The sequence below is a fragment of the Bos indicus genome, chromosome 2 (assembly GCF_029378745.1).
Source record: "Bos indicus isolate NIAB-ARS_2022 breed Sahiwal x Tharparkar chromosome 2, NIAB-ARS_B.indTharparkar_mat_pri_1.0, whole genome shotgun sequence".
NCBI classification, from domain to species: Eukaryota; Metazoa; Chordata; class Mammalia; order Artiodactyla; family Bovidae; genus Bos; species Bos indicus.
Window position 1 is genome coordinate 59895610 of NC_091761.1, and position 23455 is coordinate 59919064.

The 23455-nt window shown below is 39.3% G+C and overlaps 1 protein-coding gene and 2 non-coding genes across 3 annotated transcripts in view; all 3 read right to left on the bottom strand.

The window, feature by feature from the left end:
- THSD7B (thrombospondin type 1 domain containing 7B) overlaps window positions 1-23455 on the bottom strand; it is a 1073031-nt gene that overhangs the window by 434286 nt on the left and 615290 nt on the right. Inside the window, exon 12 of the mRNA XM_070768428.1 lies at window positions 23188-23291. Within this exon, the coding sequence (XP_070624529.1) occupies window positions 23188-23291 (104 nt within the window). The remainder of the gene's footprint in view (window positions 1-23187; window positions 23292-23455) is intronic.
- On the bottom strand, window positions 16712-16784 carry TRNAR-CCU (transfer RNA arginine (anticodon CCU)). The gene has a single exon. It is a non-coding gene; the product is annotated as a tRNA-Arg (tRNA).
- LOC139179020 (U6 spliceosomal RNA) lies at window positions 22610-22716 on the bottom strand. Its single transcript, XR_011563457.1, has one exon. It is a non-coding gene; the product is annotated as a U6 spliceosomal RNA (small nuclear RNA).

Below are 23455 nucleotides of genomic sequence, written 5' to 3' on the forward strand. Positions count from 1 at the left end.
CTTCATCTGGGTTTTTCCATCAGATGTTACTGAAAAATCCAAATGAATTTTTTAGCCAACCAAAAATAAGAAGGTGGACATTCAGGGCATAATTACAAAACATAAAGTATGGGTAAGAAGGAAGTGTACACTGAGAAATTCCTACTTATAACAAAAAGAATGGAACTATTTGGAGAAGGAGCTAACATCTGAGATGGGACCAGGAGGAAGTATGGAATCTCAACAAGCGGAGGAATGGAAGTATTCCCAAGCCAAAATAAGTGCCCTGTGGTTTATGGTAATGGCTTAGGCAATGGCTAGGTGTTGGGGACTCGGAGAGACAATAGTGGGAGAAGTGAAACAGAAATTAGGAGGATATTTAGGGCATGGTAAAGGCTTTCAATTGGAAAGAAACGTGCCTGGAAACAACAAATGGGAGGAGACAGTAAATGTGGTCTAGAAAAGGTGAGAGAGACAGTGGAGGTCTTAAGAAGATGGGATTGACAGGATTTGTTGGCTGACACTATTAATGAATGGATATGCAACTCATTGAGATTGAAAACACGGGGGAAAGAAATCTAGTTTCAGAAGGTAGAAACTAGATTTACTTTTGGAAACAATGAAATTAAACCATTAGTAGACTGTATGGTGATGAATGTTGAGCACATGGAAAATTCTCATCTCCAGTTAAGAGAGATATTTTCCTTAACACGTAGTGATTATCTCAAGGGCTAAAATCCTGGGAGAAGCTGGGGTTACTTGGGGAGAGATTATACATAGAGATGATAAAAGCAAAGAGGAGAACTGTGAAGAAGTTAAAGTTTGAGTGAAGAAAGAGAAGTCAAGCTTAGAAAATGGAATATAAGTATTTAAGAGAAATGGAGATGTTCTAGGAGAAAATGGGACAAGCTAGACCCTTTGCGCTTTAAAAGAAGATGACTGCATTTATAATTAAAATATTACCAGCGACTACTGGAGAAGTGGTTTCTAAGGACATTGAGCCATTTTATAAAAGCTCTTTCATCTTCTTTCCTAACCCTGCATCTGTATTCTGATATTTTTCTTTAGGGTTCAGAAGAAACAAAAAAGACTTTATTCTTTTTCACTCCTGTATTTACCTCTACATGCAGTTACATACCCTCCTAGCTCTAGAATCTTGCTCATTTTAGTATTTTACCCCTGCTCTAATGGCTTCAATTGAACTGTGGTGTTGGAGAAGACTCTTGAGAGTCCCTTGGACTGCAAGAAGATCCAACCAGTCCATCCTAAAGGAGACCAGTCCTGGGTGTACATTGGAAGGACTGATGTTGAAGCTGAAACTCCAATACTTTGGCCACCTGATGTGAAGAGCTGATTCATTTGAAAAGATCCTGATGCTGGAAAAGATTGAAGGCAGGAGGAGAAGGGGATGACAGAGGATCAGATGGTTGGATGGCATCACCAACTCAATGGACATGAGTTTGGGTAAACTCCAGGAGTTGGTGATGGACAGGGAGGCCTGGCGTGCTGCTGTTCATGGAGTGGCAAAGAGTCGGACATGACTGAGCGACTGAACTGAACTGAATGGCTTCAATATATTTTCCCTACCACTTAATTCTGTCTGTTCTTCCTACTTTTGCAAAGTGGTCTTATCTCCATTCTTTGAGTCCTGAGCTATAAGACTACTTCTTTCCTTTGACAAATATTCTGTGAAGTCATTTATTCAATCTGTTTTGTCTCAATTCTTGGTTTTAAAACTGTGTTTTTTGGGGGAGTGGGGCTGTTTTTGTTGTTGTTGTTATTGTTACTGCTTTCTTGTCTGCACTATTTGGCACGTGGAATCTTAGCTCCCCAACCAGGGATCAAATCCATGCCCAGTGTGTTGGAAGCTCAGAATCTTAATCACTGGACCACCAGGGAAGTCTCTAATTTTTTCTTTTTTTATTCTATGACTATTAATATTTTGATAAGACTAGATATGAATATTCAGATATATCCCCTTAGTTGTCAAATCATTTCTTCCCTCTTTATTTACACAATTATTTCCAAAACATTTGGCAGCATCATATACATATATTCTGAAAAGTTCCATGCTGTGATATTTATGATAAAGTACCCACATTTCTCAAAAACATAAAGATGTCAGTTGCTATTTTGTGAAAAGCAGATTCTATGGACAAATGGATTTGGGAAAACTCTCCATTTATTAAAAAAAAAGTAATAGATCTTTTCATCACAGCCCATCTAAGAGCCTTCGGTATGTTAATTCTGAGAATTTCCAAGAGGAAGATTATTTGATCCATCACAGAACTCTTTTTTTAATGTAACCAATGAATCTCTCCACGTATTCCTACTCATTTACTTAAATAAACCCTATTTTGCAATATGTTCATTCTCCCTGGTTTCTAAACATTCCCATCTTCCAATTTTTATAAAAGGAAAGGAAGTTAACACATCCTCAGTGACTACAAACACTGGTAAAAGGAGCAAGAAACCAAAATTATTATTTCCATTGTAGAAGGGAAATCTGAGGCACAGATGGGTTAAGTGATCTGACCAAATCCATACAAACAGTGAGTGTCATAACTGTTATTTGAGTCTTTCATATTTCAAAGCAAAGGAACAGTCTCCATGACACCACACCAGACCACTTCTAGGTCTTATACCTCTACTCTTTCTCTATGCTTTCATTTAAGAAAAAAAAACTGGCAACAACTACAACTTTTAAAAATACAGGCTACTTTTCTGTAGTCTGTATTTTTCACAAGAAATGACTATTCATGGTAAAGGCCATGATACAGAATCTAGATTTAATAACTAACTTAGATGCAGTTTCACCCTCTCCCAGAAATGTACTCTTTGCCAACAAGTCTGGAATTTTCTAGTTAGCAAGCATGAGGTAACTTGTTCTGTGGGCTCTCTCTACCCTTTAATGAGAAAACCTTTACCATTCCGTGGCTGAGTAGTGGAATATTACTCACTCACGAAAAAACTCAAAATAATGCCATTTGCAGCAACATGGATGGACCTAGAGATGATCAGACTGAATGAAGTTGTCAGACACAGAAAAACAGATACCCTACATCACTTATCCATGGAATATTAAAAAAAATACAAAAGAACTTATTTACAAAACAGAAATAGAGTTACAGGTGTAGAAAACATAGGGGATAAGGTCAGGGAGGATAAATTGGGAGACAGGGGTCTATACAACCACACTACTATATATAAAATAGATAACTAATAAGAATCTGCTGTATAGGACAGGAAACTCCACTCAGTATTCTGCAATGGCCTCTATGGGAAACACATCTTTAAAAAAAAGTGGATATATGTATAACTGATTCACTTTACTGTACACCTGAAACTAACACAACATTGTAAATCAACCATATTGCAATATTTTTTTAAAGCACTCTCTCTCACACATACACACATACCCTTTCCCATTCTCTCTGTCCTGATGGCTCAGATGGTAAAAAATCTGCCTGGAACATGGGAGACCCTGGCTCAATCCCTGGGTCAGGAAGATCCCCTGCAGAAGGAAACGGCAACCCATTCCAGTATTCTTGCCTGGAGAATCTCATGGACAGAGGAGCCTGGTGGGCTACATATAGTCCATGGGATCACAAAGGGTCAGACATGACTGAGCACGATTAACACAACACACACAGACATCACCAAATAAGTTGGATAACCTGAAGATAATTTTTTCTTTTCTTTTGTGCATAGCTCCCTTGACCCACTTTTCTTCCTACATAAATCTTCCATTTTGTACAACCCCTTGGAATGTCCTTCTAATTGCTGAATGGGATGCTGTCTGATTCAAGAATCATCTAAGAAAGCTAATTAGAGATTCAAATTTACTCAGCTGAGTTTTGTTTTTTAATAAATCGGTGGCAATGAGATCTGAAGTGAACTTCTGATGGCATCTGGGGGCAAGGAGAAACATAGGTGAGGCACCCTGTGATCCTTTGAGTTCACTGCCTTTCTCTCATATCCAAGGACTATTGGTGAGTTCCTCTTGGTTGACCTTCACATTTTTGCTTCTGAATTCCAGATCTAATTGGCTTTTCAGACAGTAGTTCCCTGGGTGGAAAACCCTGGGTCTCTGCCTCTAGATTTCACACTGGGAATGGCTGATGGTTTAGTCAATAATTCTTTGCTTGGGATCCTTCCACAGATTGCATGCTGGGAACTGCTGGCAGCTACAGTGCTCCACTTATGTGGAATCACACGTCCATGATCCTCATTTTCTGAGGTCTGCTGGGTTTTCCTCAGTCCAAAATTCCACGGGAATTGGTGGTGGTTCAGTTCAGTTCAGTTCAGTCGCTCAGTCATGTCCGACTCTTTGTGACCCCATGAATTGCAGCACGCCAGGCTTCCCTTTCCATCACCAACTCCCATAGTTCATTCAAACTCGCTTCCATCGAGTCGGTGATGCCATGCAGCCATCTCATTCTCTGTCGTCCCCTTCTCCTCCTGCCCCCAATTCCTCCCAGCATCAGAGTCTTTTCCAATGAGTCAACTCTTCGCATGAGGTGGCCAAAGTACTGGAGTTTCAGCCCTAGCATCATTCCTTCCAAAGAACACCTAGGACTGATCTCCTTTAGAATGGACTGGTTGGATCTCCTTGCAGTCCAAGGGACTCTCAAGAGTCTTCTCCAACATCACAGTTTAAAAGCATCAATTCTTTGGTGCTCAGCTTTCTTCACAGTCCAACTCTCACATCCATACATGACCATTGGAAAAACCATAGCCTTGACGAAATGGACCTTTGTTGGCAAAGTAATGTCTCTGCTTTTGAATATGCTATCTAGGTTACCTTGGTGTTAAACTGGGTCCAATTTAAGAGCAGGACTGTGTCTGGGATCAGACTGTCTGATTTAAGAACCAGACTGAGTCTGACATTTGCTGGACTGGGTTCAGTGGGAAGCCTCAGGTAGATATTAAGTTAAAAAAAAGTTATTGATGGGAGTATCAGAAGTAACTGGAAGCTGATTAATGTGGCTCTGAGAAACCCAAAGGCCCAGCTAAAAGAAATGGTATATTTTATATCCAAAGAGTGGAGTGTGTTATTTTCTGCCACAACTGCTTATTTTATGTTTAAGAACGATGGTCCTAGGAGCTGAATATATTTAATAAAATGGCAAAGTTTTACTAAAAACCACCTAGAATTAAAATGACCATTATGGGGGAGTGTTCCAAATAGATAAAATCATTTTAAAAGTTCACTTAAAAGCAAAAATTATGGGGAAAATAAAAAACAAGGATTATGCAGAAGCCTCCAAATGTTTTCAAAAATCCAAAATAGCTTCTTGAATCATTGCAAAAGGCTACTGATAAATTAGAGATTAAAGGTGCCTGAAATGAAAATATGGTAAGACTGATATATACAGAGGTCCACAACCTTTTTGGTACCATGGACTGATTTTGTGGAAGACAGTTTTTCCATGCACTCAGAGGAGGGATAGTTTTGAGATAACTCAAGTGCATTATATTTATTGTGCATTTTATTTCTATTATTATTACATCAGCTTCATCTGAGATCATCAGGCATCAGATGCCAGAGGTTGGAGTCTCCTGATGACTGGCATCCTCTCTATGGCTCTGCTCAATCCCCTTTTATTTGAGTACTCTGTATTTTAAAATAGGGATACCTTGAGACTACAGGAGACCTTACTCAGACACCTTTCACTTATAGGTCAAAGGTCAATTGAAAGGCCATAATTACTTTTCTAAACTCAAGAAGGATCTTGAAAAGGTTTTGTAAATGGATTACCTCCTGAAATCCATGAATAAATAAAAAGGTGAAAAATAAAATGGGAATTCACAAGTCTGAAATTTGGTCATGACTATCAGTGCCTGCTAGAAAAAAAAAAATTTTTTTTTAAGTCCTCCTCCTAAGCTAGGTGTACCAGGATGGAAAGAAACATTCCAATAATATGTGGACCAAGGATGTCAGTCCTTTTGCCAATCCTAAAAGTAAGTATCTATCTCAAAATACTTGTAGGTATCGGGACACCTGAAACAGAAATGTCCTGCAAATCTGGCTCCCAAAACTCCATGTCAGAAGAATCTTGGACACCTTCTCTGTGCCTTTGTGATATAGATTTTCTACACCCATCTTCTCTAGAACTTAAGAACCATTATTTGAAATGCAAATGGTTCTCATCGAAGGGAAAACAGAAAACATTTGGAAATTTGGCTAATGAGAAGTCTCACAGATCTACAAGTCTCCTCAATAGATATTAAAAATTATAAGGTGTCTGAGTCTATGTGTCTGCCCATACGCCCATATGTATGTATGTTGTAGATAAGTGGTATTTTTCTACCCCTAGATGTTGAAGCTGAAATTCCAATGTTTTGGCCACCTGATGAGAAGACCTGACTCATTTGAAAAGACCCTATGCTGGGAAAGATTGAAGGCAGGAGGAGAAGGGGACAACAGAGGATGAGATGGTTAGATGGCAATACTGACTCAATGGACATGAGTTTGGGTAAACTCTGGGAGTTGGTGATGGACAGAGAGGCCTGGCGTACTGCAGTTCATGGGGTCGCAAACGACTGAGCAACTGAACTGAAGATAGCATATCAAAATTAATCTGTAAAGGAACTCTACTTAATTGGGTTGAAGGTCAAGCACTTTAAGGACTGACTATTCTAAAACTCTCATCAGAAATACAGAAACCAACCCAAATAATTATTTCAAGTTCATGTGATCCAAGATTATCTTTGGTAAATAAAAGCTAGTTTAACTTTGTTGGGTTACTAAAACAGACATAGCTTTGGAGCTATCAGCTTTAAATATAATACTTTTATTCTACTTAGGCTTACAATTTGTCAGGAAGAAACATAACTTGGTATGATGAAGTTTTCGTAGGTAATCTAAACCTAATTTGTGGGAGCAAATGACTCAGATGCAGTGTAATTTGGATAAGAGATACAGAAAAACATTTTAGCAACAATTACATTTTATAGTATATGTACTTAAAAATAGCTTCCAAAATTCTTTTTGGTATCTTAGAGCTTTGCTAAGTTAAGTTAAATGATGAGAATTCATTGAATATATAGAGTATTTCCAAATAAGAAAAAAAAAATATGGAAACATTAACAAACATAGGTTTATCTACTTTGGGTTTCTTATTACAAAGATACTAAAGATAAATTTGGTTCTATCAATAAACATGTTTAGTGTCATGTTGAGAAATTTCCATGTCTCTAGAGATTATAAAAATATTTATTATTTTGTTAATGTAACAGTCATTTAAAAAAATAGTCATTTAAAAGACAGCCCATGATTCTTTACTTCCTAAATTTTCACTAAAAATTAAAGTTTCTAAAGGGTTAGGAATTCAAATGTAATTGAAAATTGTAAAAACAAAACAAAAAAAAAAAGGAAACCTTTCCTTATGCAAGAAAAGTAGGATGTGTTTTTGACTAAAGAAAAAGATGAGAAATAAAGATGCATTTGTGTTCAGGAAAACGAGAGTAATTTTGTCTAAACTAGAACTTCTGGGTATAAAGAATAAACCAAAAGTATATAAAAGGCTCCAAAAGTATGTATAAAAGGCTGAAGAGAGAAAGATAATTTTTCCTTGTGTAATCAGGCAGGCAAAAATTAAACTATTATAAAGGTTTATCTTTTAATTATGCTTTAATATCAGTGTACTTATATAAAACTAAAACTTAATTTTTTTCAATTGCTAAATAGATAACTATTATTTCATATTGATCTGTGATCCCATTTAGTCAAGTGTTCAAACCTTTTGATATCTTTGATGTGTGTGCTACATGTATGCTAAGTCGCTTCAATCATGTCTGACTCCTCGTGACCCTGTGGACTGTAGCCCACCAGACTCCTCTGTCCGTTGGATTCTCCATGCCAAGAATACTGGAATGGGTTGTCATGGCCTCCTCCACGCGATCTTCCCAACACTGGGATGGAACCTGTATCTCTTATGTCTCCAACATTGCCAGATGGGATCTTTACCACTAGTGTCATCCGGGAAGCCCAGATGTCTTTGACAAACTTCCCCAAATCAAATTCTTAAAATAAAGTCTTTACGACCTGGAAGCAACCATGGGATTTTTCCAGAGAACCCCTGGAACATTCCAAAATATTTGTCAAGCTAATTAGACTTACTTGATATTCAATATGTTAAATCACATGGGAAACACAGTCAAATAAGAAGTTGTGACATTGTGTCTATTTAGGAATACATGAAATTATGTGGAATTCCTAGAAGTGTGATATGTCCTGACATAAACTGTTGCCTGTCATCAAAATTGATGCTAACACTAAGAGGAATAAATGAACTTGAAAACTGTGTGTGTGTGTGGGGGGGTGCCCTTACTAACTTTCATATTAAAGCAGCAGCAACAGAATCTGTAATGATTGTGGCAGAGGTGGATAAAGTTCATTCTGCTTCTGCAAAAAATGACCTCTCATTACCAAACTTTTGGCATCCTGATGTCCTTGTAACATGGCAACCATCTGCTGTTGAATCAGAGAAATTAAGATGAGTAAACAATAACCATAAATGAGACAAACAGTTCAAACTATGGGAAACCCAAGACAACCACTTAGTTCTTTTTGACCCTCTGGTAAACCCCATTTCTGGGTCTTTGCATTTCTTCACCTATCATAGTACATTTAAGCAAAACTGTTTTCATCCTTAGAAGTCTCAAATATCCTCCCTGGGGACCCTTTGAACATCTACAGCAGAAATTTGTTCAACTGTCACTTAGCGTGAGTTTTCAGTGTGTTCTTATCGTATGTATGCATGTTCTCTAAATGGGTTGAAGCCATCCCCTGTCACAAGGCTGGTGCCCTCACAATGGCAAAGAAAGCATTACAAAATGTGTTTTTCAATTGGTATACAACTTCCACTATCTCCAATGATCGAGGTACCACTTCACTGGGCAAATCATATCAGCCTTAATGAAAACCTGGCAAACTTCTGGGAATTATCGCCACCCAGTCACCCTCAATCACCAGGCAAGATGGAGAGAACTAATGGAAAAACTGAATTCAAGCAGAACAAGTAGTAGTTACATGAAACCACTAAACCAAGGAGGATGCTCTAATGTTTCATTTTTCCAGATTTAAGGAGACCTTTTCTCCTAAGCTATTTATGACTTACATGAACCTGGTAAATTATGCTTTACAATGATGAAACACTGATGTTTTCTTCCTATCTGATCCTTCCAAAACTCAGAAATTTTCAGCAAGTGTTATCTTCATGACAATATATCTGTCTACATAAGTTTAGTAAGAATCTGTTCTCCTTGTAATAGGGCACAATTAGAAAGACTATACATATCCCCATCACTTTGACTGCAATGTCATCTTTGAGAGAGTTGTGAATAGACCTACATATGACCATAGAGCTTTAAGCAACTGCTTAGAAAAGTCAGCCTGGCTTATAAGGTTTCAGCAAAGCTGTCTTAAAAGATAATTTTTATGATCAATCATTATTATTGCTTCACTTATATCAACGACTAGGCAGCAACATGGAAACTTGCATTACCATATGTAAAATAGATAGCTGCTGGGAATTTGCTAAAAGACTCAGGGAACTCAAACCAGGGCTCTGTAACAACCTAGAGGGGTGAGATAGGAGGAAGACAGGAGGGAGGCTCAAGAGGAAGGGGATACCTATGGATATATATACCTATGGCTGATTCATGTTGGATGTTTGGCAAAAACCCACATAATTCTGTAAAACAATTATCCTTCAATTAAAAATAAGTAATAATAAAAAATAAGCAGGCTAAGTTATATACAAGCACATGAGTTTCATTGTGATTATATTTGGTAAAAAAAAATGGAAGTAATTGTAGACAGAAAAACTATGTTTCCAACTTTGCAAATATTAGATTCTAGTCCTGTTAATTATCTTTGGGGATTTTTTTTTTAACTTGATTTTACTTTATTTTTAAACTTTACATAATTATATTAGTTTTGCCAAATATCAAAATGAATCCGCCACAGGTATACATGTGTTCCCCATCCTGAAGCCTCCTCCCTCCTCCCTCCCCATACCATCCCTCTGGGTCGTCCCAGTGCACTAGCCCCAATTGTTAGATACCTGTGAACTTGGATCTTGAACTGTTCTAGCTTCCTCAAATATCTGGCTACAACTCACCAAACTAATGTTTCCAATTTTCTCCCACCCTTCTGATCTGGAAGGGAGCTTAAAGACAGCCCTAAAGCCCCACTGTAAAGGACCTCACCATGAACTCCTGACCACTGACATTGCTGCAAAACTAGAAATGTACTGACACACATCTCACAGTTCAGGAGGACTCCACCTGATACCTGCTGCTGCTGCTAAGTCGCTTCAGTCATGTCCCACCCTGTGCGACCCCATAGACGGCAGCCCACCAGGCTCCCCCATCCCTGGGATTCTCCAGGCAAGAACACTGGAGTGGGTTGCCATTTCCTTCTCCAATGCATGAAAGTGAAAAGTGAAAGTGAAGTCGCTCAGTTGTGTTCGACTCTTCATGACCCCATGGACTGCCGCCTACCAGGCTCCTCCATCCATGGGATTTTCCAGGCAAGAGTACTGGAGTGGGGTGCCATTGCCTTCTCCTGGTCTTATGCAAATGCTGGAGAGCACTGACTAAAGAAAGGGAAGTAGCTGACATCAACGTAGGTAGACTGCTTTGGTTCAAGATGCCAGATCAACACTTCCTCCTTTAGCTAAACATGAAAAACAACTTTTTTTTTTCTTCACATTTTCATTGGCCTGGGAAGATAATGCTATCATTTCTGTAAGGCATTGTACAGGGGTGTGAGGGAGCAACCCCTAGAATTTAGGATGACTCTATTGCAGGCTAGGACACTGTCTTCCAATGTGTGCTAAAAATCTGACTGACTCCTGACTTGAATGGGTAAACACAACAGTCCTTGTGAATGAAGCCATTCATTATACTTCCAAACAGGAATGAACTGCACCGGTAAGTCTTGTGTTTGTGATAGTAATCATTCTCCTTATTCTCCTTAGACCTATCAATGCCTAGATGGCTGGCTCCCATCTTAGGCTACCTAACTATGCTCCTAAGGGCTCAAGGAAGGACCCACCAGGAGGCATTCAAGATTCAGGAACTGATTCCTCTGGCAGGATTCCACTTCCCTGGTTAAGAGTTAATAACAAATGAGATTATGATCAGGAACATTTCCTTAACTCTTAGAGACACTGCAGATTCCATTACGAAGATATTAGCTTCCTCCAAGAAAACTATTGGACTCTCAGACCAAGCTTGTTTTTGATAATAGGATAGCTCTTGATCATTCTTGGGCTGAGCAAGGAGGTGCCTGTGCTGTGTTGTACTTGCCATACCTGGATTGACACTTCTGGGGAAGCTGAAACTCAAGTATGTAAGATCAATGAGTAAGCCACTTAGCTTAAAAGGGTAAATCCTTCAAAGGGTTTCTTTGACTGGTTTGGGTCTTGGAGACCAGGGCTCTGAAATGCACTGCAAACACTGGAAATTATCCCGTTTATAAGACTAATAATATCCCTGGTGCACTGTATCCTCTCATGAGTTTCAAACACATGTTCACATCCACTGACCAGCAGGAACACACTCTCCCTAAGACCAAAACATCAGAGAAGAAGCAATGAGAATAACCAACTTAAAAACTGTGGATCTGAATTTCACCAAAAACATCATGATCATGACCTATGATTACCATATCAAAGGTCAACAAAGCAGTAGCTGAGATAATGCTAAGGCCTTAAATTTTTATCATCTTGCTCAGTTAGGCTGAAAATCTGATCAAAAGCGGGTAATTATTAAAGAGAAAAACACAGGGCCAAAATGGCATTACTTGTGCTAAAGCCCATGACGGCAAATCTAGATTTAATACCTAACACAATTGAACTTTTGACCTTTTCCAGAAAAGTACCAGTCTAGAATTGTCTGGTCTATACCAATGAGGTAATCTGCCACATAAGGCCTCTGTAACCCCAGAGGAAGAAGAAATCTGCATGATACAACTCTAACATCCCTTCTCCACCACAAAATGGAAGTCCTGGCCTCAAAGTCCTTTCTTTTCTTTTGTTAATAGCTCCCTTGCCTCATCTTTCTTCCTATATGAATCTTCCAATTTGTACAACTCCTTGGAGTACCCTGCCAGTTGCTAGATGGGCTGCTGCCTGAGTCATGAATCACCTAATAAAGACAATTACATCTTCAAATTTACTAGGTTGAATTTTTTTTAAATAATACTCAAATATTGTGTATCTCTCTCCTCTCTCTCTCCTTCCCATTTTTATGATTGTATTTATGTCATTTATATCAAATTTTTGTGATGATACTGTTTTCATTGGACATTTTAAAACCATTGAATCTTTTACAAGTCCTCATTATCCTTTACTCTGTATATAAATGAAGCTTCCCTGGTGGCTCAGATGGTAAAGAATCTGCCTGCAATGTGGGAGACCTGGGTTCAATACCTGGATTGGGAAGATCCCCTGGAGGAGAACATGGCAACCCACTCTAGTACTCTTGCCTGGAGAATTCCCATGGATAGAGGAGCCTGATGGTCTACAGTCCACAAGGTTGCAAAGAGTTGGACACAACTGAGTGACTAAGCACAGTACAACACTGTGTATAATTGTAGCTACACATTCTTATTTTTCCATAAAATTCCTTTTATGTATATTCCCTCTGATCCATTCCCAAAGTTACTACTGTGGTATAGGCTTTCAAAACCCTTTGTGTTGTAATTACAAAGCCTTGGTTGACCCCAACCCAGCCTTCTTGCATTGAGTTTCTCCTTTCAGGATCTTGTTATGAGGTTGATCATCCTTAAACCTACTGAGTTTAATTGACTATAATAGATTTTTAATTATCATTCTTCACAGCTTCCCAGATGGCTCAGTGGTTAAAAGAATCCATCTGCAATGCAGGAGACACAAGAGACGTGGGTTCAGTCCCTGGGTCGGGAAGATCCTCTGGAGGAGAAAATGGCAACCCACTGCAGTATTCTTACCTAAAGAAAATCCCATAGACAGATGAGCCTGGCAGCTGCAGTCCATAGGGTCACACAGAGTCAGACAGGACTGAAGCAACTGAGCACACACACAGGCATGCATCTGGGTTAAAAGACTGCTTTGTGTCACCACGTGAATCCTTCAAAACGTGATTGGCCTAAAAAAAGCACTTGTTCTATAACTTTTGAGACTATAGTCAATCCTTGGTGTATGAGAGGCTTTGGTTCCGGAGCTCCACTTAGATATCAAAATCCACTAATGCTCAAGTTCCTTATATAAAATGATCCTCTGTATCCACTGATCAAACCAATACCTAATCTGTGGATTCAACCAGTCACAAATGAAGACTTGATCCACAGTTGGTTGAATCCTTGGATATGAAACCCATGAATATGGAGAGCTACCTTTATGCTTATTGAAAAGTATCTGCATATAAGTGGAGCCATGCATTTCAAACCCTTCTTATTCAAGAGTCAACTGTATTCAAATCCAGAGCAGAGGTTTGTCTGAGTTTTGTTGCTCTTCTATTAGTTTTTAGAGCCTTTTCTGTAAGTGAGGGCTCATTCTCCTCTTGTTGCTGCTAGAGGAATGCTGAGGTTTCTGTTTCCTTTAGAAATGCAAATAAAAATGTAAACTTAACCTCCTTCTGATACAACCCCAAAATAGCTTCTGGGCTAAATAGAAATGAATACCTTGACCTTAGTAACCTGAGAGTTTAGGGAGGCCTGGAGGTTCATATCTATTTGAATTCTGGTCCTGAACAAGAGAAGCATAATCCTATTACATTTACACAGCTTGCAGTAGACTTTGAAATTCATATTAACATTCCTGAAGGGAAGATAGTTTTGTAACTAAGAGCCATGCAAGTCATAAGAGAAAATTATTGCTCCTGGTTTAGTGAATAACTATATTTCTCAAAGGAAAAAAAAAAAAAAATCCCTTCCCACCCTCCACTCCTCATTCCCTCAGGGAAAAATATTTGCTGGTGATATGGGTGGGGTGGAGGTGGACAGAGGAGTTACTTTGTGCTTTGCATGATACCTTATTATGTTAAAAATAGAGAGGCAGGCATGAGACAACATCTCTGAATTTTAGTTCACATTACGTTAACTAAAGCATCATGCCCACGCCTTAGGTCACTCACCTCCTTTAATATTTATTTCTAATTTATTGCCAATTTTTGAAAAAAATGTGCATATTTTACCTGCAGGAACCATGAAAGCCACATAGCTAATCCTACCCTAAAACATGCAAAGAAATGAAAAATAACCACTCAGAATCATTATTCACTTATTAAAATGCAATCTTTGCTACAAGTCCCACATTTTACTCTCTAAACCAATGCCTACGGTATTATAAAATCTGCTCTTTTGTTAAAATCCAAGATATTTTCACTTAGAGAGCTGCCCTACATTGTCAATTTAATTTCTACACTCTAACCTGATTTTTTTATTTACATACTTTAACAAATTATATTTAAAAGAGATTTTTAAAGTTTCTTAGAATCTTTATAATAAATTGTTTCCGTATCAGATGATGATTAGTAAGACAAATTAACAAAGAACGTCATGTCCTCCAACTGGTTATTCTGATGTTGAAATCAGAACCGAAGTTACAAATTCCTCTAAGAATGATCTTGGACACAAAGAATCCTGGGGTTGGATAATTTATTGTCTATGAGATGAACTCACAGTTACCAAAAAATGAAAATATGAAAGTTTTTGAAAATAGTGTTTCTCATTGTCTAGACTGGAAACCCTAGATGATATGGGGTCGCAAGTGGTATCAAGTACTCCCTTCTTGAAATAGACAGGAAAGATATCACCAAATATCTTTAATCATTTAAGAAACAGTTACATCTGTGGACCGAGTTCTGGAGGTAGCTAGAGTTACTCCTGACTCTCTCCTGGAAATGCCCACAGTTCATAGCTAATGTAGCTCATTTCCGTTCAAGTTTTGAAGCTAAATGGAAGAAGTTATCTTCCCCCTCTCCCTCTTTCACCAAACACAAAAATAGAGATGACAGTGACAATATTTGTTTTTGACTATTGTTCAGTTATAAATTCTGTATATTTGTTTTCCTCTCTGAATCTACTGAAACAATTTCTTGCTGTGATCTATGTAGATGAATATGACAAAAAATAAATTTGTGCAACTTATATGACTAAAGGACTATGACTGCCTCCACTTGGAGATTAAAAAGTCCAATCATTCAGAGATATTCTCTTAAACTCTTAAAATGAAAGGGTATTAGCAAACTTAATCCTCATGTGTATCTGTGTGCATATATGTGTGTGCACTCAGTCATGTCCGACTCTGTGACTCCATGGACTGTAGAAAGGCTCTTCTGTCCAATGGGATTCTCCAGGCAAGAATATGGGAATGGGTTGCCATTTCCTTCTCCAGGGTATCTTCCCAACCCAGCGATGGAATCCTTGTCTCCTGCGTCTCCTGAGTCTCCTGAATTGGCAGGCGTGTTCTTCACCACAGAGCCACTAGGGAAGCCCTAAAATCATTCTACCTATTTCTAACTCTCTGACTTTTAAAAATAAAAGTAACCCAGAACTTATACTGAAAGTGGATTACTTTGCCCAAGTTTTTTTTTTTTTTTTTCCTGGAAGAGCATCTTTAAAAAAAGGAAAAATCTTTATTTAAATTGGAGGATAATTATAATATTGTGATGGGTTTTGCCACACATCAACATGAATTGGCCATAGGCATACATATGTACCCGCCCTCCTTAACCCTCCTCCCACCTCCCTCCGCACCCCATCCCTCCAGGTTTTCATAGAGCACAGGCTTTGGGTGCCCTGCATTATACATCAAAACTTTTAAAGAGAACCCTTGATTAAAAGTACAGATTTCCAGCTATAAAATAAGTCAGGGGGTTGTAATGTACACATAGGAAATACGGGCTATAATGTAACAACTTTGTATGGTGATGGATGATAACTGATCTTTTTGCTAAAATCATTTCACAATGAACAGTGAATAAAATGAATGAATAAAAATATCAAAACACTATGTTGTACACAAGACTAATATAATATTGTATGTTTATTATAACTCAATTAAAAAAATAATGAGATCCTCTGAACAAAAAGAAAACATACAGGTTCCATCTAAACTATTGTGGAAGAAGTCTATGCCTTTCATGGTGATAAAAACCAACTTAAGGAAGAACAAAAAGATTTGATAGAAGATTAAAGATCGGCCTCCCTTGGTCCCCGTAAACATTGTTCAGTGAGAACAAACCAAAAGAGAATGCAGGGACTTCATGGAAGTCAAGAATATCTAAGGCATCACAATTTTGATCTCCAGTGCTTACTCTGTATTCATTATAGTGTCATAGACGTCAAGTCTCTCTTCTATGATAGAGTATACCCACAGACTTCTGAATGAGAGGAAAGCACTATCCTAAAGAAAAATACTGCTAAGTCCATTAAACTAGCTTTAAAGTAGTCACTGTGAACAGCAAAACAAGAATCAGAACACAGTGTCCACAGACAAACTCACTCCCCTTCTAACATGCCCACATTCTTACTCGTTCTTATTTTAGTACTGATATTCTACCCTATGAAGGGTAGACACATCAAAGTATGCTGGAGTGTTTAGGTTTCTTCCTCTTACACTTTCATTTTCCACAGAAGCTGAGCTATCGTTCCTTCTCTTTTATACAATTATTTTTATATTTATTTATTTATTTGGCTCTGTGGGATCTTTAGTTCATGGCATTTGGGATCTAGTTCCTTGACCGGGGATTGAACCCAGGCCCCCTGCATCAGGAGAGCAAAGTCTTAGCCACTGGACCATCAGGGAAGTCCCTATCATCTCTTCTTAATTCAGATCAAGCACAAGAAGCTGTGTAGAGAGAATACCCAGTCTTTCCTTGAAGGATGACAAAGTTAGGACAAAGGAATCTGAATGCCCATTTCCTTGAAGACTGTATAGATATTAAGTGACAGCTGTAATTCTATTTGCCCTTCTATATTTTGTTTTCCTGTTTTTGAGTAAAAAGGTATTCTTATTGCAAATCAGTTAATCAGCAATATGAACACAGTGAGATAAAACAAGGAGCACTTCTGTTTGGGATGGCATAATTGCTTAGAAATCATAAAAATCCTTCTTCATGGAAAACAAACAAACAAACAAAATTAGGTAAAATATATCTGTTCTAAAAAGATCACAGGGTTGGCCCAGAGGAAAGGAACCAATAATGCACAAGCAAAGTAAAAGCTCAGGATGCAAGGTACACAAGAGAGACAAACTTTATCATCAGGGTTTCTACAAAATCTTGGAGACTTTAGTTTCCCTTTCATGACTTTAAGGCCTGTTATGGAGAATTTCATAAAATACTTCATGCCAGAAATGATGACCACAAAGACTGGCCCTCAGTGTAAGAATAGACTGGAAAGAGACGTGCCAAGTAACACATTTTGCCATGGCCACTTGTATGTCTACAATTTAATCCGAGATGGTAAGGGGACCAAACTCTCTTGTGAGAATTTATAATCTCAAGCTGGCCTTTCCAGGACTTTAGGGTCTGAATTCATGCTCCTTCTGTGATTCAAAAAATCCTCAAAGCAAAATGTAAATAGTAAGTGCTTGCAGATTGCTGGGCTTCCATGGGACAGAAAGGTGTAAAAGCCACCTGACCAGCATGTTACAGCAGCAGAGGAAGGGGCTGAGCATCTCCTAATTCCTTACTTTGATCCTCCTGACTTCACACAGCCCCTTGGCTCCTTCCCCCTCTGACTGTAGTCCTAAATCCACAACCTCTCTGGTTCTACATCTGCAGAAAAAACCTCCAGGCTCCTACATGAATCAGAAAAGATGGGAGCCTGACTGCAGGGTGAGGGGCAGGGTGAGGCGAGTGCACACAGCTGGCTCTTTAGTCAGACTCTCAAAAGCTCCTGATTTTGTTCGCACCCCCAACACATACACATGCGTGCATGCACACACACACACACACACACACACACCCACACACAGCCTTGCACTTCCTTCTACACTTCCTTCTGTAGAAGGTGGTGCTTTTTTGGAGTTGTCCAGGCCAGAGGACCTTGTTTCTCTTCAACCCTCCATCCCCATACACACTTAGGTATAACCCTGCTCTGCAAATTACTGGGTTGGCCAAAATGTTTGTTCAGATTTTTCCATGTTACCCCATATTTTACTTGTATCTCCATCCACTTTCCACATCCTATGACTGAGGTTATAGACGACTCCTAAATTTGCTTGAAGGTGAGCTTATTGTGCTTCTTGTTCTTTGGTAACAATTTTATAAAAGGAATCTCACTGAAGTTTACATTTTTATTACTCTTTCATGTTTTTATTGCTGGTTATAAAGTAATTTTAGAGAAAAGAATAGAGTAGAAATACCTTTGATCCACTATCTTAAAACTGGAGATCCATCCTACTAATTTAGAAGTGCAAATTTCCAAACAAGCCAATACTAGGAATTCTCTGATGTTGGGGTCTAACTTGGGGAAAACTCAGAAAGAATGCTGAGCCTGAAGAATTGATGCTTTTGAACTGTGGTGTTGGAGAAGACCCTTAAGAGTTCCTTGGACAGCAAGGAGATCAAACCAGTCAATCCTAAAGGAATTCAACCCTGAATATTCATTGGAAGGACTGACTGATGCTGAAACTGAAGCTCCAATAATTTGGTCATCTGATGTGAAGAGTCGACTCACTGGAAAAGACTCTGATTCTGGGAGAGATTGAGGGCCGAAGGAGAAGGAGTCAACAGAAGATGAGATGGTTGGATGGGTATCATCAAATCAATGGAAATAAGTTTGAGCAAACTCCAGCAGATAGTGAAGGACAGGGAAGCCTGGCAGGCTGTAGTCCATGGGGTCACAAAGAGTTAGACACAACTTAGTGAGTGAACAACAATACGTATCTACCTTGTCTACTTTGAAGGACTATCTGGGCTCCAGCTAGAATCCACTGAAAACACTTCTAAGATAGATACAATAATTTGCCACTATAGGGTAACTTTCTACATAATTTAAGAGCATCCTCTCTGCAGAATTCACTAAGTGATTTTGCAGTGGAAACAAACCATAATTATCTCTAGTATCACAGAGCATCAAAGTCTAGGTCACCATATAGCTACACTGGGCCCTGCACAAAGGTACCATTTTATTTGTGGCTGTACAGCACGGCATAAGGGATCTTAGTTCCCCAACTAGGGAGCAAACCCGCACTTCCTGTGTTGGAGGCACAGAGTGTTAACCACTGGACGGTCACAGAAGTCCCAAAGATACCATTTTTAAAATACTTCATTTATGTGGATTTTGCTGATCTAAATATTTAATAACAACTCTGCAGCAGAAAGTTAAGTACAAGCCTTGGAATAACAAGATTATATTATTATAACAATTTTCTGACAAACGGAAACAAAATGTTATTAGGAAGTGGTTCCTTCCTGTAATTCATAGCCACTGTATAGCTTCTGAAAACTCCTAAATCTAACTACCTTGCACATCAAATTTACATCTGCAAATGTTCTGACAAGGACATCATTTCCAAGGTATAACTATTAGGGACTGAATTCTAACCCAAACTCAATCACTTTTCCTTCAACAAGATATCACACTGGCCCATTACACTGGTGACTTTATACTGATTGGACATAATGAGCAAGAAGAAACAACTCTAGACTCACTGGCAGGACGTTTTCATGTCAGAGAGTTAGAAATAAATTTGAGAAAGTACATGTGACCCCCACGGACTGTAGCTGCCAGGATCCACTGTCCATGGAATTCTCCAGGCAAGAATACTGGAATGGGTTGCCATGCCCTCCTCCAGGGGATCTTTCTGACCCAGGGACTGAAGCCAGGTATCCTGCAGGCAGATTCTTTACCATCTGAGCTACCAGAGAAGCTGTGAGAAAGTTCAGGGGCTTTCAACTCCAGTGAAAGGTCTGAAGGTCCAGCCATGTGAAGCATGCTGAACCCCTTCTAAGGGAAAGATACCTTATTATATATGGCCCCGTCTACAACTGAAATAGAGATACAACATCTAGCATATTGTGTCTCTTCAGATTTTGGAGGCAACACAGCCCTCATTTGGGTGTGTTACTCCAGCCTATTTGCCAAGGGATCTGACAAGCTGCTAGTTTTAAGTGGGGCCTAGGAAAGAAAAACAAACAGACAGGCTCTGTAACAGGTTCAGGCTGCTGGGAAAGCTGCTCTGCTACTTGGGCCACAGGATCAGCAGATCCAGTGGTGCCTGAAGTGTCAGTGGCAGGTACAGATGCTCTCTGGGGTGCATGGGAGGTTCCTATAGGTGAATTGCTGTTTAGGTCCTTCCGATTGTGGAGTACAGCCCTGCCGTCCTCTGCAAAGGGCTTCTCTCCATTTGAGAAACAGCTTTTGACCAGCTACTGGGCCTTCATAGAGGCTGCATGCTTAACCACACACCCTGAGCTGCCCATCATGAACTGGATATTATCTGAGATATCAAGCCACAGGTAGGGCATGCACAGCAGCACCCCATCATCACATGGACATGGTATATATGTAATCATATATTACATTGGGAGGCACCCAAATGGACGGCTGTGACACTAACCCCTTTCTGAGACATCCATGAAAGACAGAGTGAAGGAAGTCATCCTGATGTATAGAACTTCAAGCAGCATGTATGGTTGTTCACTTTGCTTGGAAGGAGAAATGGCCAGCTGTGGGATTACGTACAGACCCACAGGCTATGGCCAATGATTTTGCTGGATGGCCAGGGACTTAAAGGAACACAATTAGAAAATCGGTGACAAGAAAAGGTAGGCAAGTGGTATGTGGATAGGCTTCTCTGAATTGGCAACAATGTGAACAGATTTGTATGCAATATTTGTATCCCATGTGAATGCTTCCTAAAGGCTGACCTCAGTTGAGAAAGATTTTAATAAGCAATTGAATAGGATGACCTATTCTGTGGATAGGAGTGAGCCTCTGTCCTCAGCTACCCCTGCCATTACCTAATGAGCTCCTGCACAAAGTGGCCATGGTGGTGGGAAGGAAGGTTATGCATGGACTCAGCATGGGCTTCCACGCATCCAGGACAACTTGGCTATAGTCATGTCTGAGTGCTCAATCTGCCAGCATCAGGGGCCAGTGCTGTGCCCCCAGTATGGACCATTCCCCAAGGTGATCAGCCAGCTACACGGTGGCAGGTTGATTACATTGGACTACTTCCATCATAGGATGTGCAGTGCTTTATTCTTACCAGATAGGTACTTATTCAAATAGGATAAGGATTTGCCTTTCCTGCCTGCAATGCTTCTATCAAAATTACCCACTGCAAGATAAAAATGATCACTTTCCATCTGCCTCTACAAGGATGAAGTCACTAGCCACTGCAGTCACTGATCTTCAACACACTCAGAAAGGAGTTCAGGGCAATGATCAGGAATGAGGCACTCTGTGCTCTGTGATAAACTAGCAGACAAGGCCTTCAGATAGTTAGGTATTTTCAAGAGAAGATTTTGTGAGCTCAAATTCTTGCATCTTATATCTAGCAAAGCACTGAAATCATTAACGAAGACATCTGTTCCTCAAGACTAGCAGCAAGTCTCTGGCAAAAGGTGTGCCTGATAAAATGTATCCCCCTTCACAAGAAACATATACATAATACTGACCTCCCCCAGTCCCTCTCTGGAGTAGCTCCTCAGCTACTTAACTCACAATTCTCATGTTGCTGCATTTTTTTTCAGTTGACACTATCATCCTTACAGGATAGGACTTACAGGACACCTTGTCCATCATCATGATATTCCACACAACATTGTTTTGGATCAAGGATCTCACTTTCCAGCAATTGAGATCTGGCAATGTGCCCATACTCATTGATTCCACTGGTCTTACCAAGTCTCCCACCATCCTGGTTTGATATAAGGGTGAAAAGGTCTTTTGAAGACTTAATTACAGCACCAGTTAGGGGGCAATACCTTGAAGGGCTAGCGAAAAGCTTTCCAGAAGCATCCAACATGTGGTGTTTTTCTTTTTTTCTCCCATATCCAGGATTCGCAGGTCCAGGAGTCAAGGGTGGAAATGGCACTGGCATAACTTACTCTTACCCCTAGTGATCCATTAGGAAAGTGTTTGCTTGTAGTTCCTCTGCAGTCTTATGTTCTGCTGACCTACAGTCTTATTTCCAGAGGGAAGAATGCTTCCACTAAAAACAGCTATGATTTCCTTGAACGGGAATTGAAAACTGCCACCCACCCACACTGGGCTTCTTACACCCGGGACTCAACAAAGAAGGGAGTTATTCTGCTGGCTGAGATGACTGATCCTGACTAATATGATAACCTATGCAAGAGGAAGAGAAATAATTCTCAATATGCTTTTCAGCTGAATTATGAAACCAGTGATACACAGCCAGTCCTACAAGGTCTGAGTTTGGCTACATACATCCCTTTAGTGACAGAGTGGTCAGGTTTTAAGAACAAAGCCTTCTTGTTAAGCCTTATATTATTGGCATGTGAATTCTGAAAGAAACAGAACAGTGAGCAACCTGATGACTTTCTGAGTGCTTTTCAGAGATTTCAATATGCCATACTTTCTCAACATTGATGATAAAAGGCACTTACATGCAGATCCAGAAGTCAATTCATAAGATCTTCCAGAAAAAAAATTTTAAATATGGAATGCATCACAAATCTGCATGTCATCATTATACAGGAGAAATGCTAATCTTCTCTGTATTGGCCCAATTTCAGTATATGTGCTGCTGAAGCAAGCACCAGAAATTTTAATAATTCCTCTCTATGCATATTCCATATGAAACATACAGCAAGTACGTACATAACAATCAGGTGTAAATCATGATTGCTATGATTAGTTAATTCATTCAGCAAGTATTTAATGAGCATCTAAAATGTACAATATATATTATCAGATCCAATTTCAACACATCCCTTCATTCTTTGACTAATATCCAATGTGCATTTGGACCATCAGCACTAGGGTATGCTAAAGACTGAGAACATGTACTTTCTTACATTGCATTAGTCCCTAGGTGCACTAGCTAGCTATGGTTAAAAGGTGGTCTAATATCAGCATGAACTAATGTCAACCTTAAACTCAAACACTCATAAACAATCCAATCCAGCAAGATCACAACTTATCCAAATATAAAAAGAGATACCAATTTATAAAAGCAACATAACTTTGAATTACATTTGATTAGAAAAACTGTTTTGAAATCCCCTTACCTCTTATTTGCACTCCCTTTCCGCAGGTTTCACTGGTGCCCATTAGTCCCTGCCGGACAGACTCTGGCACGAGGACACAGGGGCTCCATTTCTGTGGCCTCCATCTGTGATGACAAAGAACAGCAGACTAGAAATTTCACCACGGCAAAAATACAAAACAAATACTGGAAACAGATGAATTTGAAACCCAAAGCATAAAGGTAGTAATTCAATAAAAATGGATTTGAAACCGATGTTATAAAAGGGAGCCCTGGCACACACTAGGGAT